An 18,030-nucleotide genomic window follows, 5' to 3' on the forward strand; every position below is an offset into this window, starting at 1 on the left:
AGGTTATTATTATTATCACCATTGTAATGCAAGTTTAGGATCAAATAACATATTTAAAATGATATATTATGCAAAGCATACAAGGCATTATTTTTTAAAATGATTTATTTATATATATTATGCTTTTTATTTTACAAATATCTAGCAAGTATCCGGCTATTTTATGCAAAACATTTATTAATATTAATCACAAATATAACATAATACAAAATACACTCTGAGTCAATAAGTGGTCCAGTCAGCCCATACTAGGACTAATTGCATTTATTTTGTGTGCATAGTTTGCAAACACAAACGGGGTTTTATCAGGAGGTTGACTTGCAACAAAGAAAAATATTAAGGCTACTGTGAAAGCGGCAATAAAACAGTTTAGACACAGCTAGGGAAGATAAAATAAATTAAATAAATTTGAAAGTTAGTGTTACAAAATCTTATTACACAACCAGTTATGAAAGGGTCGTTTGAATGAAGTTTTGACTGCTTTCAGTAACTCCAACTAACTGATAAACATACAAAAAGCAGGTGTGATATTATGTGATTTTATTTGGCTGTATTTGTTATATCATTAGTCTGGTCTGACGGTGTCCTGGGTCAGATTCAAACAGGAGCGCTGGGATCTAGCACAGTCAACTTCAACTACGTCCCTTCCGCAGTTATGAAACTTTCTAACGCAGGTTTTGTAACCGAGACGTCTCGACCAATCAGGGCCCGAGCCTGTTGTTCACGTGACGGTGTTTTTTTATGTAACAAACGGGTGTCTATAGGAAAGTCCGTTGTGTATATTGTCAAGGACCGCGGCAGCTACAGAAATGTATAGGCACGTCAACAGAAGAAAACCTAAATCTACATAACATTTTCTCTCTTGACGCTACGATGTCGCTCCAACCGCAAGTGGAGGACGCGGCGGAGGAGAGAAGCGCCTTCTTCATCGGCGCCGACGCGGACACCGTTTCGGAAGAGGAGGAGGAGGACCACCATCAACTTATATTACAGAAAGCCAATGCCCTAGCATCGGAAAACTGCCTCAAAGAAGCCATTGACTGGTTTTCAGTGGCTATGCGGTATGGCCCAGTGCGACCCGAGCAATTAAGCACTTTCGTGGACTGTATTCTGCGCAACTTTAAGAGAAAGGCCGCTGGGCCAGATACGCTGTCGGGCCGGAGTCAGGACGCAGGGGGCAGCTGCAGGGACAACGCGTTTGACTGTCCCAACTGTCATAGCTTTTTAGGTGAACCTGTCACCATAGCCTGTGGACACACGTACTGTAAAAGATGCTTAGAGCGACGACTGCTCTCCAAATGTAAGCTGTGTGGCGACGCCGTCAGCGGCATAGAGAAGGCGAATGTGATTCTGTGCGGACTTTTAGACAAATGGTTCCCCGGCGAGCTGAAAAAGTCGAAAACACTATGTAAAGTGGACGAGCTGTGTCGAAGAAAACGCTACCAAGAAGCTATATCGCTGGCGAACGATGTTATCCAGTCTGGTAAGTGTTATTAACACATAACCTTACATCCATGCAGTCATGAGGGAGGTGTTGCCCTCTGTGCGCATTCTCACTGAGGAGCAAAGGGAACTAGTTTGTGCCTGACACATTATGAAAACAGCAGAAATATGTTCAGACATAAGACACAAACAGTCCTGGTCATGTACTTTGTTGTTTTGGGGTCCTATGGGGCTAAGTAGAGTAAGTTCTACTGACCAACATTTTGTAAGCCATTACTACATGTGTTATGCCGCTGCCAGTCTCCTCCCACTGAATAACCTGATAGGTCCTGCTTACGAAATTTCACAAGCTGAGCATGCGCACTTGGCACAAGTTGCATAAGGCAGGTCGTGACACACACTGTGGGGCAGGTTTTGTAACTTATCGGAAGGAGGGGGGGGGGGTCTTGTAACAGACTAACATTATGCAATGAGAGAAATGAGGCTACTTCTGTGGTAGATGCTTTATAGTTAACAAACTAGTGAGGCAGTAGATTTGTGAATGCAAGGGTTGTAGGTGCAAAGCCCAGTACTGGGGTGGAAAAGTGAAGTGAATAAGAAATGCCATTGTCACATTAATAACATTGTTCCACAGTGCCCTTGCCCCAGATGCTGCAGTGGAGAGTGCACTAGATTTGGAAACTTAGCTGCATGTCCGCTGTGCAGTCCTGGTTTAAACTGGGTTGAGGTGTAGTGGCTGTCATGACCAGCCTACCAGTGACATCTTGTGGAGCCACTTTCTGAAAACTTGAGCTGAAATGGAATGATGCACTTCCCTGCAAGACAAATAGCCTTCATATTTTTAACCTCAGAACCAACAAATCCCAAATTTCTCCTTGCATGAAGGAACCACAGTTTCTTTCTTTTATTCAGTTGCTCCATGCTATTGTAGTTAAGGAGTTTTAAGACTGAAAAGCCATTTGAATGTATTGTTGTCAAAACAAAGCAACTAGGAATCTCTATGTGCCATCAGTTTAGATTCTTATCTGATCTGGTCCACCACACCTTGAAGTGACCTTTTAATCTGACAGTATGGCTGGAGAAATGTCCAGTACCATCACCTGGTTTTTGAGTGCTTATGGAAGCATCCATGCTATGTAGGTCAAATGCTGCTGTATAACAGTACTCATAACCTTGTCCTGACCCTGTTGACCTATGTTACTCAAACTCTAAGATATTTAGTCTAGGGCTTAACCCAGAATACTTCATTATGACAACCTGAGTGACCCTGACTCAAAAGGAATAAAGTAGAATTACTTGTCTCCAAGTTTACTTTGTATGATTGTTGACTGCTAGAACATTTTTAAAAGTTGTTCCTGCATTGTGCATCTCAGGCGGACTCACAAAAGCAGTGAACTGTGTAATTTAAAGGCTACGAGAAAATAACTGGTGTGTCACCTTCTGACAAGAAATAACTGTCACTTGACATCTGACTGATGATGCAGACTAATGTCACTGCGGGAGTGATGCAGTCACACCACCTGCTTTTGACAGCTCTGTCTGGCCCTTAGTGCCGCAGACAGCCAGAGAAGCGGGACGGACACTTTGAGATGTACAGGGGGTGCTGTGAAGACTTGACAAACAACCCTGTCATATTATCTGTCATACATCAAAAAAAAGCTAACTACTCCCATGTGTCTCACTGAGAGGTAATAAATGACTTGGATTGATGACGTGCCATGTGAGGAGAAATCACAACTCAGCCTGTGAAGTTAAATTGTCTGAACTTTTGATGGAATACAGATAAACTTTATCCACTAACTAAATTCATTAGTCAGTAATGTCGGCAGGACAGACGGCTTCAAAAGGTTCAGACTTCCTCACAACAAACTGACCTAGTTGGGTAATTAGATGAATTGAAATGTCTGATTTTTAACATAACCCACATTTAGAGGAATGCATAGCAATGTGCATGTTTACACTTAATTATTATCCCAAATAATTAAGCCACTCCTGAGAGTGTTGAGAATTGTTTTAGGCTTCTTGATGTTGTTTGCTGCCTTTGTAAATGTCCCACAACAAAGCTCTTTTTGTGTCTTTTTAAATCCAACCTACTACAGGGAACATAAATATAAAATCCAATGATCTCTTGCTGCTCTTACAGGCTTATGCAACCTGTTTTTCTTCTGCATTCGGTTGCAGACAATTCAGTGACACAGTTAATATATAATTTGTGCTTGTCATGTTATTATGTAATGCGCAACTTGCAGAAAACAACAGATTTCTAAAAAATCTTGTTGTGGAGCTAAACGCTACCTACCTGTGCAAGAAGAAAAGGTTCTAGGCTTGATGGCAGTATTGATTAGTATGGTGTTATTTGTGCTATGTTTCATGATAGCGACATAACCCACAACCGAATGATATCCCTTTAAACTAAAATGCCTTTCTCTCGTCTAACTCCTTCCCCACCTTCCATTTCCTCATGTTTCCTGCAGATCCAGATTCAGCAGCGGTGGCACGGCTGTCTCGGGCGGAGGCGTACATGGCTCTCAAACAGTACCGTCTGGCTTTGGAGGACACAGAATTTTGTCCTGGGTCCAGCTGTTCTGCTGAAGTAGGTCACTCACTGATACTGCAGTAATTTGTCAAATCATTGTTACAAATTCAAGTTTGCATGGAAAATTTCTTGTGTGTAGGCATGTGGTAACTCCTCTTATGATGTCAGGAAGGTCAGAGTTGGATAACGACACACAACAACTAATTTGTAGGCATTTGATTGGCCTTGCAGAAGCACGGGCATTGCCAGGGTGTGTATGCTTGCTTACGCACACCTGGCTTTACTTACTAGAGTCTGGTATGTGTTTAGTAAGTCAGTCAGTCTTTTCTGATTGGGCAGCCAGCCATTACTGAGAAAAAGTTTATTTTAAGGCTGCCTCCCTAAAGCCACAGACAGGGAGCACCTCACTTGTCATGTCATTGGATTATAGTTACAAGGTAATGACCCATAAATTGAAAGGCAGTTTCCAGACGCCAGATATAATGTCTGTTTATTTTTTCATTCCCTTTGTTATATAAGAAAGTAATTGTTGATGCATGACTTTGCAGCTGAATTCTCTGGACCATAGCTCAAGAATGATTTGTTCGTGGTGATCCTGCTTGTTTGTTTACAAGGCATATTTTTGAATGAGCTCCTGCTATTTTTAGTACTGTATCAAAAGGCTTCTCTGAGGGTAAACGAGTTACAAAAGAGTATGATGAGTAAAGAAGGTTTTCTAGAGCACAACTGCAAACGTAGTGATTAAGGTCAAAGCCATTAATGACTGTTACATCAGTACCAGGAGACCACAAGCGTGTGTGGTCGGGGATATTCTTAATTTGTGGTGCAAAGTACGTCATGCAAACACTTGCGTAATTGCTAATTTCACATTGATTTATTGACTAGTGTAAGAATATTGGATTTGGAAAAAGCTGCATCTTTTCACTTCTGTTTAAGAAGTTTATATATTTGTTCTGTCTTGCTGTTTTTAAACAATTCTGCATGATTTTGAATCCAGTGTTTTCTTAAGATGCATGCAAAGCTGTAACACTTAACAGTAAAAGTAGTTAAAGGTTTAAGGATGGACTGATGTTTATATGTACACAGTTGGAAGGGGCTAAACATGATAGTGAAAACCCAGAATACTTCTGAGGATACAGAATTGTAATTCCTCTCTTTTTCTGTCCTTCCTCTCGACCTTTGCAGGCTTTATTTTGGAAAGCAATGGTGCTGCATGAGATGGGCCAAGTGGACGAGTCTCTCCAAGTCTTCCTCCACTGCCTGGCTGTAGACGAGGACTTCCCCAGGGCTAAAAGACAAGTGGAAAAGGTGAGCTAATGACGGAGTAAGGATTACTCTGCTGGCATTGTGAGAAGGGATAGAGAGAGGGAGACAAAATATTTAATGTTGACGTCCTGAAGTCTGGCAGTGGGTCGAGTTGAGGTCACATGGTGTTATGCAAGTAGGCTGGATGAGTTAGCCTCAATACACTAAAGCCAAAGATTTAAGTGGAACTGTTATCGCTGTACCATTGCTTCAAGGAATCTGGCTACTTGAGCGTCTCAGCCCTTTGATTCGATTGCTGGGAACTTAAAGCTCTCCCATTATGACCCTTATTGCAGACAGCCATTTGTTCTGTTTTTATAGCTGTCCTATTTTACTACATTGACTGCTGGTTTAATGAAACCCATTTCTTTTCATGGCTCTGATATTATAATACTACTTTAGCTTAATGACTTAAAGAGAAACTTAGGTATTTGTTAACCATATTTTCCCATCTTTTTATGTATAAGAGACTAATGGGGACAACAAATTTGAACAAATTTGAAATTGGTCCAGTATTGAGCGAGAGCGCTTCATCCAGCAGCCGTGAAATGAGCTGCAATGTAATCCTTTGGGGTAATTGCGCACCGTCAATGTATGTTCACTGAAAGTGCTCGTTTTTGCCACTGACAGGCTCAGATTGTTATTATAAGTGTCTGATAACATTATGGAAAGGACCATACAAAGAAATAAAATATTTTTCTTTACCTTTCGTGTGATCCGGTCTATTTGTCATTGTGTCTAACCAAGTCTCGATCAAGGAGAAGTCTCACTCTGAAATATCGCAAAAGTTGTTGAAATCAGTTAAATATTCAGCCATGACAGAGTTGGAGAGAGGAGTGCTGGAAGGAGTTTGTTGTGTTGGAGTACAGAAAATGTAGCTTAGTTTTATACAAAAGATTTCAAAGTCATGACTGAATATTTAGCTGATTTCAGCAAGAACTCAGCTCTCGTGAGATTTCAGAATGAGACTTCTCCTTGTTGTCAGACACTTACAATAACAATTTGAGTCTGTCGGTGGCAAAAGTAGTTGAAAAATACCACAGTTTCCCTTGAATAAAGAAGGCGGAAATGTTGTGTTTAATAGGCCTCCCCACCATGTATTGCTGTGTTTTTAATAGGATTTACAGTTTGCATTGTTCTGTACACATAGGAAATGTGTCTGGAATGTGCTGACAGACATTACTTCCGATGGTCATATTAGTCATCCATATGAATCTACGTCAGTCTATATAAACGGGTTTATAGTAGTAGTTTACAGAGCTGAATGACTACTCAATTAGTCAATTGACAGACAATTGATTACTGATTGTCAGACTGATGTATAATTGATTAAGTTTAAGTCATGTACAAAGTAAAAATATCAGACATTTGCTGGTTACAACTTCACAAAGTGGAAGAGGGAAGCAAATTTAACATATCAGTTCAATCTGATGGGCATTTGCCACTTTCTCAGTTTATAAACTGAATGATTAACTGACAACTCTAAAATAAAATAAAATAAAATAATGAGCAATAAAAGTTATTGTTACATTTAGGCCTGAAAACATATATTGTGGTGATGCAAAGTAAAAGAATAAAAAGTTTAACATCCAACTTTCTCAGGAAGTTGTTGTTTTAGGGGTCAGGTCTTGTGACTCTGCCTGTAACGACATTAGTACCACTTAATAGACGGGGCACCATGTTGTGGTTACATAAGTGCTAGATAGTTAAGCCATGTATGCAGCAATACATTTTCAGAATAACATGGCAAATGTTTGTTGCCATTTTGCGGTGAAACGGTTTAAGTCAATTGCTAATGCTGCTCACGGTTTGTTTAATCATCATTGAATCATCGTTGTATAAGGTGGCACACATAAGCACATTACTCATCTCCAGTTAGCACATGGTAAAATGTGTGTACAATTGATTGAACAAGTTGTTGCTGGTTGCATTGGCATCTTGTTCCAATTCCTCGCCCCTCAGATCTTGAAGGAGACACTTCTCAGGCTAGACATCAATCTGAAGCAGTGTGTGAGCCAGACACTGTGCATCAATAGAATGTGCAGCCTGTGATCACACTTAAGTCTCATAGGCCTTCACAATACCCATATAATGAAAACAGCAAATTAATGAAAATGAAAATGACAGCCTTCATCCTTATTTGCCTTACTGAGAGAGGCAAAATAAACATGCACCAATCTTTGGTGTTAAATGAAACCTTTTGAAAGCTCTAAGATGGATCAGCAGCCAAATGACGCGGAGCATATACATATTACATATTATTACGTATTACACATGAGTTGAAAAAAAGTAAAAATGCACAAACTCAAAACCTCACTCAAAATACATGTTTATTTTAAAAATGATTTGTACTTCAGAAACCAAAGTTCAGGCACTCAAGGCTCAACTGAATTGGAAATAAAGCTTGATGTTCTCAGCTACTGGATCATATACTCTGAGGTCAAACTGAGGTGAGACTGAATTCTGGTCTGGACATAGCATGAGCTGCCTTTCTGAACAGTGTTTGCTCTCTCTGTTCACCCCTTATCACCATGTACATTATCATGACCAAGTTTGTTGGAGGTCATGGCTGCAGAATTTGATGTATAGTATAGTGTAGTTTAATCTTCTGTCAGGATAGAGGGTAAATGACCCATACTTCTCTTGCCACACACCATACAGCATGTTCCAAGCATTGAAAAAACTAGAATATATGTTGCTGAAACCCAGTTTTACACCACGGTTTTTTCCATAAAACCTGACAAATTCAGTTATCAAAATAACATTTATTATAATACTTTTGAAACATAATTTTTACCCAGATGTGAAGACATGTACAGGCTGATAATACTTCAACTAACAACCATGGTAGCCACAGCTGCTAAATGCTACAAGATGCACTTTCAGAGGAAAAAGCGCAGTTGAATGAATAAACAACTCATCTACATACTTATTAATAACTCATATATTCCCTCTCTTATGTTGTGTAGGTCACATGTGTACATGATGTAGAGCAATATTCAGTTGAGCCAATCTCTAGTAGTCAGATTAAATTTTATACGGTACCATAAACAAGGCTCTACTATCTATGATTTATGTAAGTAATATGTGTCAAATACAGACACCAGCATCCATGTTTGCATCAGTTGACTATCTCACATGTACCTTACCCTTGTTGAGATGTGGTTTTCTTACAGTAGGCACTCACTCAGGATCATGTTAATTGTTTTTGCTGACATTGACTTCAGATAAGACGTTTGCCTGTTCCGCAGTCCTGCTCCGATGACAAAACTGAGTGCTTTTTTACAGATCTTGTGTGACCTGCTCTCCCCGGCTGATGAGAACGTCAAGGTGGGCCTGAGGGAAACGACACAGAACACGTCGCCTCACCTGCGCAGTAAAACCCTTGTGTCTGATGCTGAAGCTCCACCGCAGAGCCCAGTCCACAGACAACACCAACACCAGGTCCGCGCTGCCTCAGCACACCACCATCCGGACGGCCAGGAGGTATTATCACAGTGAATAATAATACTGATATTACATAGTTAACTCTTAGATTAATGATCACATTGTTTAATAAAGAACCATCCTCATCTTCTTACTCTTGATCCTTTGTCATTACTCAGAAACGCGGGGAAAGTCTGGAGCGCCCCGTTCTGAGCCGAGCTCATTCGCTAAGGATGAATGGCTCCAACTGTGGTGAGGAGGGGCTGAAGAGAGTTTGCTCTGCTCCTCAGCTGGGAGACCAGGAGAAGGCGAGTCTGCTGAAGAGGAAGTTGTCAGTGTCAGACACAGAACCTTGTGTGGTGTATAGCGGAAGTAGCAAGCATAAAAAACAAGGTAGGTTGCCAAGACCATTATTGTTCTGCTTTATTTTCTTCCTCATGTTTTTTTTTAAATTTCCTGCTTTTGATGTCCCACTAATGTCATATATATAAGTATAATACAATACATAAAAGTGTAGTAGCAACAGTGCATAATATAAAGCTTAATTAGACACTTCAATTCAGATTTTTTGCAGGAATAATGTAGACACTACTACTGCTATTTATACCCCACTCTATTATTTAAATGAGATTATTAATTACTAGTACTGTGGTTAATAAGCATCATATCTATGTTAGAGATAATGGCTTTGTTTAGAAAATTCATTACATTTTCTCCTTTTGATTTTAGGTGTGACAAAAGGCTCCAAACAACAGGCTGCCAAAGCTAAAACCCGCAGAGCTGTTCCTGTGGACCTGCTGGACCCTAATGACTTGGAGTGCGCTCTCTGCATGAGGTAAGGACACACACTGCTCAGCCACATACAGCACATATTTACCATGAAGTTTACATGCCAGCTTACATTGTAAAGTTGTAAATGATTTGATTGTTTGATTTCTCTGACCAACACAGGTTATTCTATGAGCCTGTGACGACACCATGCGGCCACACCTTTTGTAAAAACTGTCTGGAACGTTGCTTGGACCACACACCTCAGTGTCCCCTCTGTAAAGAGAGCCTGAGAGAGGTGAGAAAACTCACTGTTGAATCTGGATATAAATACTCTTAATTGGCTAGCTTAGTGTTAATCAAAAATATGTGTTCCATATCTTGCTCTCTCCAGTATCTAGCATCTAGGCAGTACATGGTGACAACTGTCCTGGATACACTGATCAAACAGTATTTGAGTCAGGAGTACACAGAGAGGACAAAAACTCATCTGGAGGAGACCAGAGAGCTTTCTGAGTAAGCAGCCTTTCCATTCATTCATTACTGTCTCTGCCTTTGTTCATTCCAGTGTTTATCATCACATATTGCTGTGTGCAGAAGGTTTAAAGATGTTCAAAGTGTCTAAACTGCTTCTCTCTTTCTTTCCCTCTGTGCAGCTTGACGAAGAATGTGCCTATCTTTGTGTGTACCATGGCTTACCCCACCGTGCCTTGCCCACTGCATGTCTTCGAGCCACGATACCGCCTCATGATTCGCCGCTGCATGGAAACTGGCACGCGGCAGTTTGGGATGTGTATTAATGATCCCCAGAAAGGGTAAGCATGCAGGCGCAAACATGTGGTATTAAACTTCAATTTTAGAGGACCTTTTAAAGTAGATACATCTGAATATAGTTAGTTTTGTTATCAGATTCAAACTTTATTTACTAAATGACACATTGCATCCATCCTTGCAGGTTTGTAGATTATGGCTGCATGCTGATCATCAGGAGTGTCCATTTCCTCCCTGATGGACGATCAGTTGTGGACACTATTGGAGGGAAACGCTTCCGGGTCCTGTCCCGAGGAATGAAGGATGGCTACAGTACTGCTGACATTGAGCACTTGGAGGATACTCGGGTAGGAATCGCAATGATCATCATTTATGTGATGTCATCTATCCTGTGCTTTTAAAATGTTGCAACACTATTGGACTTAATTTAGGATGCAGTATTTCTCTATTGTGAGTATTTAATTGCAAATCTGTTACAAGAGCTTTCATTTCAAAGTGCAGACAGTACAAAAGCGACTGTTGTATTAATTGATTCACTCTTTGATCGTTAGGTTGAGGACAGTGATGAGCTACAGAGACTACAAGAGCTGCATGATGCAGTGTATGAGCAGGCTCGTGTCTGGTTCCAGAACCTCAAGATCCGCTTCCACAACCAGATCCTGCAGCACTTTGGACCAATGCCAGAACGAGAAGCTGATATCCAGGTACACCTCCGGCACATTGTTCCTCTACTGTAGAGAGCTTTTTACACGCTGTAGATTCTCTGAGGTGTTTTATTACAGCCTTATATTACGCATACAATTTCAGAAAACGCTGTGTCGTAATTGCTGCCTTGCTGAACCCACGTGTAGATGCCTGAGTCAGAAACTGATTTAAATTTTGCAATAATATTTGAGCTTAGTTAAACAATAGAAATATGTTGCACACAAAAAGTAGAACTCCTCTATCTCATCATTTAAAATCAGCTAAAAACAGAAATTGATACCTGTTGCGTGAAATAAAGTAAAATTTTTGCAGGGCGTTTCAGAATAGGAACTAATATGAGATATTAACAATGTCTATTTGTAAAATCTGTGAAAAATACTCTGCTGCAGTGAGTTGGCAGAATATCACAGTTACGCAGATGGTGGTACAGAGTCTATTAAGAACAAGAAGTTATTTAGCTGCCTTCTTGCAGGAATTGTGTTCGTCACAACTGTTGAAATAAGCAGTTATGCAGATAAGTAAAGCAACATCAGTCAACATACGCGTATTATTATTATTATTATTATTATTATTATTATTATTATCAGAATGGCAGAATTTGTAAAGCTTTGATTACCTCTCCTGCCACTGCAAGATACTGCAAATTGTCAGTCTAAAATGGGATCATCTCATGACACACTTGCCTTTTGGGGAAACCCACATTACCATGGATTCACCTGCTTCAGAGGCCTTAATACCGGAACGCAGTCGCTGTGTGTGCTCGGCTGTGGCTCCGGCTTGTAGCCTGCAGCGATGAGAGGGATTACAGCTCCACTCTTAGGACAACCACGGGGAGGAGTCAATTGACAATATAGGCTAAAGAGCTTTATGGGGGCTTCTTATCTAATCCCACCGGTCCTGTTGCGTCAGAAGTGTCGTGAAGAGAATCCCCTACTCCACTCCTGCAAACATACTAAAAAGGCAAAGCTTGATTTTTGGTACTGTTATGTAATTTTTAAACATGTTTGTCCCAGGGAAAACTACAGTACTTTCTTGGTTTATAGCCAGACGACTTGTCTGAAATTAAAATCTAGCAGAAATAGTAAGCATGATTCTCTTCAATTCCTTGAAGGTGTTAAGTACATTTTGTAACTGGCTCAGACTCTTAACTCAAAGAAACAGGGATTTTTTTTTCAGCTGTGCAACTGACTCGCAGACATGCATTCCTCTGGCAGATTACCATAAAAGGTCATTTATGTTTTGACTTCTTCCAGGGTTGTAGGGCTGAGTGTAGTCGTAATACTAGTACCCTTCAGTCGCTATCAATACAAAATAAGTACTGTAATTATCAAGCATGTAATTGGAAGTACTAGAGTGTAACACATAAATAAACTCTGAAACAGCTACAGGTCTGTGATAACTGCTGTTAGCCACAGCTAACGTGGTGATTGATAAAATGCGTTTAAATCTTTATTTATTTAGATTTTATCACCATACTAGTTTGAAATGATGCCAGAGACGAATGGAATTCAAACAGCTATGACAAATCGGGGGGAAAAGAGCAGATATATAGGAGAACAGTCTGTCTGAAATTATTTGTAACAAGAAAGTAGTGACGCAACAACAGTCTGAAGTTCAGTTGCGTTACGTAGATATCGATTGCTAGAGTACTTGGTATTGTTTTGATTCACTCAATACGTTGTAAGTCTAGAGTCTTTACAGTGTGATACCTGTTTTTTTTTTGGATGGGAGAATTGAAAAACAGTTTCTCAAATCCAGAACATTTCAAATAGTTTGAGATATTCTATAATATAAAACTACTTCAATCCAAAAGATAATTCTGATGAGAGGGATGTGCTCCACTTTTTTCCACACACTTTCCTGACAATGTTGTCACATCATCCTGTTCAGAAGCCTTCTAGGCAGTAAACTGACCTCAGATCTCCTTAGTTTGGCTCAAAGAAAATCGCTTGAGAACTATCTTTTGTTGATGGTCTCATACTATTCGTCCTTTCTTCCAGGCAACTCCTAATGGTCCAGCGTGTTGTTGGTGGCTCCTGGCTGTTCTGCCTATTGACCCGCGGTACCAGCTCTCTGTCCTCTCCATGACCAGCCTCAAAGAACGCCTGGTGAAGATCCAGCACATCCTCACATATCTGCAGAGCATCCCCAACAACTAGCACTTCCTCTTCTCACCACCAAAAAAAAAATCCTTTGGACTTTAACACAACATTCAAGCAACCTTCTGTCGACATTTCGCCAGCTTTTGTTTTTACTGCGTCTGATTCTTCAACTTTTATTTTTACAGCTGTAAAATCCCTTCATTTTAAACATGTATGTGTTAAGCTTGTACAAGATCGGAGCAAAGCTGAAACATCCTTGAACTGTTCAGTGAAACCAGAGATATGGCCATACCACCTCATGGATGACACACATTTTTTGTGTCAAAAATTATTTAAAAAAACGTGTTAAAATGAAAATAGTTAGTTTCCACTTGGTTGTTTTGCTGTTGGAGATGACAGAGTAATATATGTAACAATCAAGTACAAATGCACCTTCTATAAAGATAATACTCTGCTTTGCAGATGAAAACTAAGTGGAGCTGAGTTGAAGAGTCTGTCAATGGTTATGGTTTGTGTTGTATCATCCCTGGTGAGACCAGAGAAAAGGAAGTTTTTTTGTTTTGTTTCTTGGCTGCAAGATTTATGCTCATAGTAGAGGAGGGTTGGGGTGATGCTGTGGAATAAAATCCTAAATGCTGAAAGTCCAAAAGGAGATAAGATGTGGTTTTAAGAAACCAATGTGAAAAGAGAAGATTTGTGAAAAACCAAGTGCAACTAAAGGCTGGTGTCTGCGTACCAAACGTGAGAGTATTAATCGATTTCTTCCGGGTATCGAGTTTTCTTCTTACCCACTTTTCCCGTGTGTCTACCATACATAACTTCCATGGCTGCCTCTAAGTAGTATCACAAGACCTTCCTGTTAAAAGAATGAAGCCATCTGCATTTCTTCCCATTTTTTCCACTTAGTTTCTTCCATGTTGTCATGCACAGATTAGCCACTTTGTCCCTCTTAACATGAGGTTAGAGGACCCCTCATGACCTTGAAATCCCATCTTGATTCTATGCTTTTTAAATGCTTAACTCCTCTCACAGTTAAACTTAAGTCATAAACTTCCAAAATGTTTGTTTGTCATGGACCTTTGGATATTCTGGTAGAGTGTGAGGAGTTTTGAAAGTGTTTCTGTGGTTCTGTTATTGTATATCTTCTCTCGCCCCAATACCAAAAGACTCAGCTGTCCATTGAATTAACTTAAACTGAATTAATTTATAAGTAAAAAATATATTTGTACATTCTGACCGTATGTTTGTATGACAAATTGAAACGGGGAGTCTTGAAATAAAATGACAAATCAAAACAAATTAAGAATAGCATGTATAGATCTACAAAGCAGGCCAGTGGGTTAGCATTAATCTTCATTCAAAGCTGCTCTGTCTGCTTGGAGGGGAGAGGACGGTACCTGCAGTGCTTCAGTCAGGGGACTGCATTTGCCTTACACCATTTTGCATTGTGATTGGAATAACACAGTGTGTTGGCTTGGTTACCATTCCTTTTTGCCATCGTATGAAGTATGTTTTAATTGTATTTTTCTCTAAGTTAGTTTGAAGCACCATTTGTTCACAATGTGTAAAAAAGAAATCTGGAAAAAACTACTACATTTTAAGTCAAGGCTGTCATGTATGTAAATCATTTGTAAAAAGGCTTTTTGGACAGATCTTGCTTTTTGCTCAGATGTTTTAAGTTATCAATTTTCTATAATAAATGCCCTTCGTTTTTTTTCAACTTCAGCCTCAGTGTCCTCTGTTTGACACATCTAATTTGTAGGCATTGTTCAGTGATATATAGCACCATACTGGAGTTCTCACACAGTGAGAAAGACCTCAGGATGCCCTGGTGTCAAGGAATTTGAGACACTGAATATGTGATCACAACATCAATGGTTCTAGTCTGGCTGGAAAATTTTGTTGCACATCATTCTCCACTTATTCCATGTCTGTCTTTACAAAAAAAGAAGTTATGATAAGCTACAGTCCCCAGTGAACCTGAAGTAAAAATACCAGATGTGAGAGAAATGCTGTACATCAGAGGTTTTCAAAGTGGAAGGCGGGCCTACTCAGAGGGGCTAGTTATCAGAAGGAGATCACATAGAATAGCCTAAATGTGTGTGATCTGGTTAAAGAGATAGTTCAGAGATACAGTACTTTTGGGGAATTGGGGAATTTTACTGTTTTTCCCACTTTTCCTGAGTGAGAAACAAAGAAATGGCTTCAGACAGACCCTTTTTTATGTATTTGGTGTTGTTTGAAGTATGTCATACACACAATACCAGGCTGTCTTAGCTCAATTTTTGAGTGTCTATGCCATGGGATCAAATAACAGAATCATGTTATATAATCATGATCATGTAATATCATTGGGGGAGAAGGGTGGGGTTGTCTGAGGGAAGGCCCACAGTCTCAGACTTTGTATGCCCCTGCTGTACACAATCATAGAAAATGAATGTAGCGTCATTTCGAGTCTCTACACCTTTGATCCACCAGGGGGCGACAATGCAGCATTATTGCTTCGTAAAGTTAAGCGTTTCATAACTCACCCCTTACCCCTAATATTTACTCAAACTCAGTCTTTATTATCAAAATATAAATAGATATCTTTGTCTCTATTTTTTACAATCATACATTTCAAATATACAGAGGAAAGACTGCAGCAGCAGGAATAAACAGTGGTTATGGATATATGGTACACAGCCCTATGGATCCAGTGCTGAATGCTCCATCTTCTTCCATAGGAGGTCATCGTGCAGAAAGCATCATAACAAACTCTGTAGAGGGAGACAGAGACAGCAGCAGATCCACCGATAAGGACTAATGACACTCTGATATCATGAAAGGACAGCAAGGCACGCAGCCACATCATTATCAGCCCACATGAAATTGCACTGGAAACTAACCACAGCTCACAGTGTGATATAATGAAAAAAAATGTTTCCATTATCACTAAGTTAATGAAAAACTGAAGTGGTGATGGGGTGATATGTTAAAGCTGAAAAACTGACAGATAGAGGAGCATTTGAGCTGAAAATTTAAATATGACAGTTTAATTTTTCTTGCTGTTAAAAAATAATAATAATAAAGAACTGGTTAAGCCTTGTTAAACTTTAAATATTAACAACTCCAACATGCCTACTGTCATTTTTTTCAGGCTCTGTTCATCTCTTCTTGACTTGTAATCAGTAATCAGTTTGATTACCACTTGTTTCAGCTTGCTGTATCCATTATTGTGGATTCACTTGTCAATCAGGACAGCTATTGATGTGTCCTGTCAACGCTTGAGGCAGGTTTCACTAAATCCATCCAATCAATCACATCTTCCTTTACCCATTGTCTTCCTGGAGGGCTTTGCTCTGAAAGACTTCTGATTGTAGATGCGAATCTATTGATTGACTGAGAACTAAAGCTTTAATTCCGGATGAACCCACTAACATTGTTTCTTGAGGTACAACTCCTCTAACCATTTTCTATAAAAAGAAGTAAACCATCGAATCAGTCACTTGAGCTTCACCTGCACCTAGATATTCAGATCCGTCTCCCCAGTGCTTATCGGTCTGGTGCCTGATTGTTGGATATTCTGCCAGTGTGGACAAAACTGGATAGATACACTCAAACGCTGCCCTAGGGGCTAATTGATGATAATGAGGAGCACCTGCTTATTGATCCCTTCTGAGACTGACACGCCTTTTCATATGTTCCCGATAATTGCAATTGATTGGATTGCTGAGACAAGACAAACAGGATCACACCTCTAAGCACCTCTGCTTTTTTCGGCAGCCTGTGATCGCACTAACACACTGTGGTGTTGATGGTGCCTGACGTGCATCTGTGTGTTTATATGTGTGTGTGTGTGTGTGTGTGTGTGTTTATTCACTCGCGAGGTAATACATGGTAATGTAATTTCTGCAAAGTCCTTGAGCCGTCCAACAGTGTGTGTTCTTTACGTGTAACATGTGACAGGTGTCCAGGCATGTGAATTGATTGTCTTAATGCACTGCTGATTAGATTGGATTGGCCCTTCCAACCAGCCAACCTTGACTTAACCATCCCTCCTTTCTCATCGCACCCTTTTCCTGCCTCATTTCTTCCCCATTTTCTCCTTCTCTCCCCTTCATCTTCAACCCATTCCAACTAGATTTGCTGACCTTCTCTGCTCTGTCCCTCCTCTACGTCACTCTTCCCTCCTGTAAATCACAACACCCGCCTGTCCCAAGTGCTTTATCATTGGTTTTTATGAATTGTATTAATGTCTATCCACCCCCCCTCCAGCCCCCAACCGCTCACCATCAAAGTCGATGTTGCCATCTTTGTTGAGGTCAATGTCGCTGAGGATCTCCTCCAGCTCTCCTTTCTTCAGCTTCTCCCCCAGGAGGGTCTTCATGCCCTCCTTCAACTCATCGAGTGTGATCTTTCCATCACCATCACAGTCAAACTGCAACGTGTTGGGTTAGTGGAGAGCAAAGAGGTGGAGACAAGGACATGTAGTGAGTGAAGAGAGACAAATAAATAGATAAAAAGGTGAAGATGATTAGGGGTGAGAGAAAGAGCAAAGAATGAAAGAACAACAATGCGTGTTGCTGGGCTAATGAGGTGGGTGGACAGATTGAATGCAGTACAAGGAAGAGGAAGAAAGACAGAAACAGAGGGGAGAGAAATTTATCACAAGACCCAGATAAACAGAAATAATTTTATAAATTATACCACGCAAAAGTTAATTAAATTTCTTCAGTTATCATCGAGTTTCACTCGGGTAATAGCTGTAACATGGCTACATGAGGTCCCTGGAAGTCTGAAAACAGCTTGAGTCTGCAGATGGGGCAACACTGACTCACAAGGTGTTAGTACTGAAGTGAGAAAGACTTTTTAAAGTGATTATGAGACTGAGTTGGAAATTTATTCTCATTTGATTGAAGGGTGCTTTGAAGTTGCAGAAGTTTTTACTCAAGAATAGTGTTGAGATTTAATTAATATTCTCTACCAGTGCAG

General features: G+C 40.1%; 2 protein-coding genes across 2 annotated transcripts in view; one reads left to right on the forward strand and one right to left on the reverse strand.

Moving 5' to 3' along the window:
- Positions 1-725: 725 nt before the first annotated feature.
- lonrf1l (LON peptidase N-terminal domain and ring finger 1, like) lies at positions 726-14,776 on the forward strand. The gene is made up of 12 exons (XM_042394318.1): positions 726-1,483; positions 3,918-4,036; positions 5,165-5,287; positions 8,573-8,770; positions 8,890-9,103; positions 9,440-9,545; positions 9,662-9,776; positions 9,873-9,994; positions 10,135-10,293; positions 10,434-10,596; positions 10,801-10,953; positions 12,955-14,776. Exons 1-12 carry the CDS (start codon positions 874-876, stop codon positions 13,111-13,113), a joined length of 2,241 nt encoding a protein of 746 aa, XP_042250252.1. The 5' UTR covers positions 726-873; the 3' UTR covers positions 13,114-14,776.
- Positions 14,777-15,484: 708 nt separating this feature from the next.
- The window catches only part of cabp4 (calcium binding protein 4), a 29,234-nt gene continuing 26,688 nt past the window's right edge, over positions 15,485-18,030 (reverse strand). The window contains exons 8-9 of the mRNA XM_042389550.1: positions 17,329-17,476; positions 15,485-15,815 (exon numbers count right to left, since the gene is read on the reverse strand). Coding sequence (XP_042245484.1) covers positions 15,787-15,815; positions 17,329-17,476 — 177 coding nt within the window. The 3' untranslated portion in view covers positions 15,485-15,786. The remainder of the gene's footprint in view (positions 15,816-17,328; positions 17,477-18,030) is intronic.

The sequence above is a fragment of the Thunnus maccoyii genome, chromosome 2 (genome assembly GCF_910596095.1).
Source record: "Thunnus maccoyii chromosome 2, fThuMac1.1, whole genome shotgun sequence".
In the NCBI taxonomy this organism is placed as follows: domain Eukaryota; kingdom Metazoa; phylum Chordata; class Actinopteri; order Scombriformes; family Scombridae; genus Thunnus; species Thunnus maccoyii.

Bases quoted from the DNA above. Each gene is read 5' to 3' on its own strand.
- lonrf1l (XM_042394318.1), top strand. From the start codon at position 874: ATGTCGCTCCAACCGCAAGTGGAGGACGCGGCGGAGGAGAGAAGCGCC. The intron at 1,484-3,917 runs GTAAGTGTTATT...TGTTTCCTGCAG, and splicing joins GAACGATGTTATCCAGTCTG to ATCCAGATTCAGCAGCGGTG. The intron at 5,288-8,572 runs GTGAGCTAATGA...GCTTTTTTACAG, and splicing joins CTAAAAGACAAGTGGAAAAG to ATCTTGTGTGACCTGCTCTC.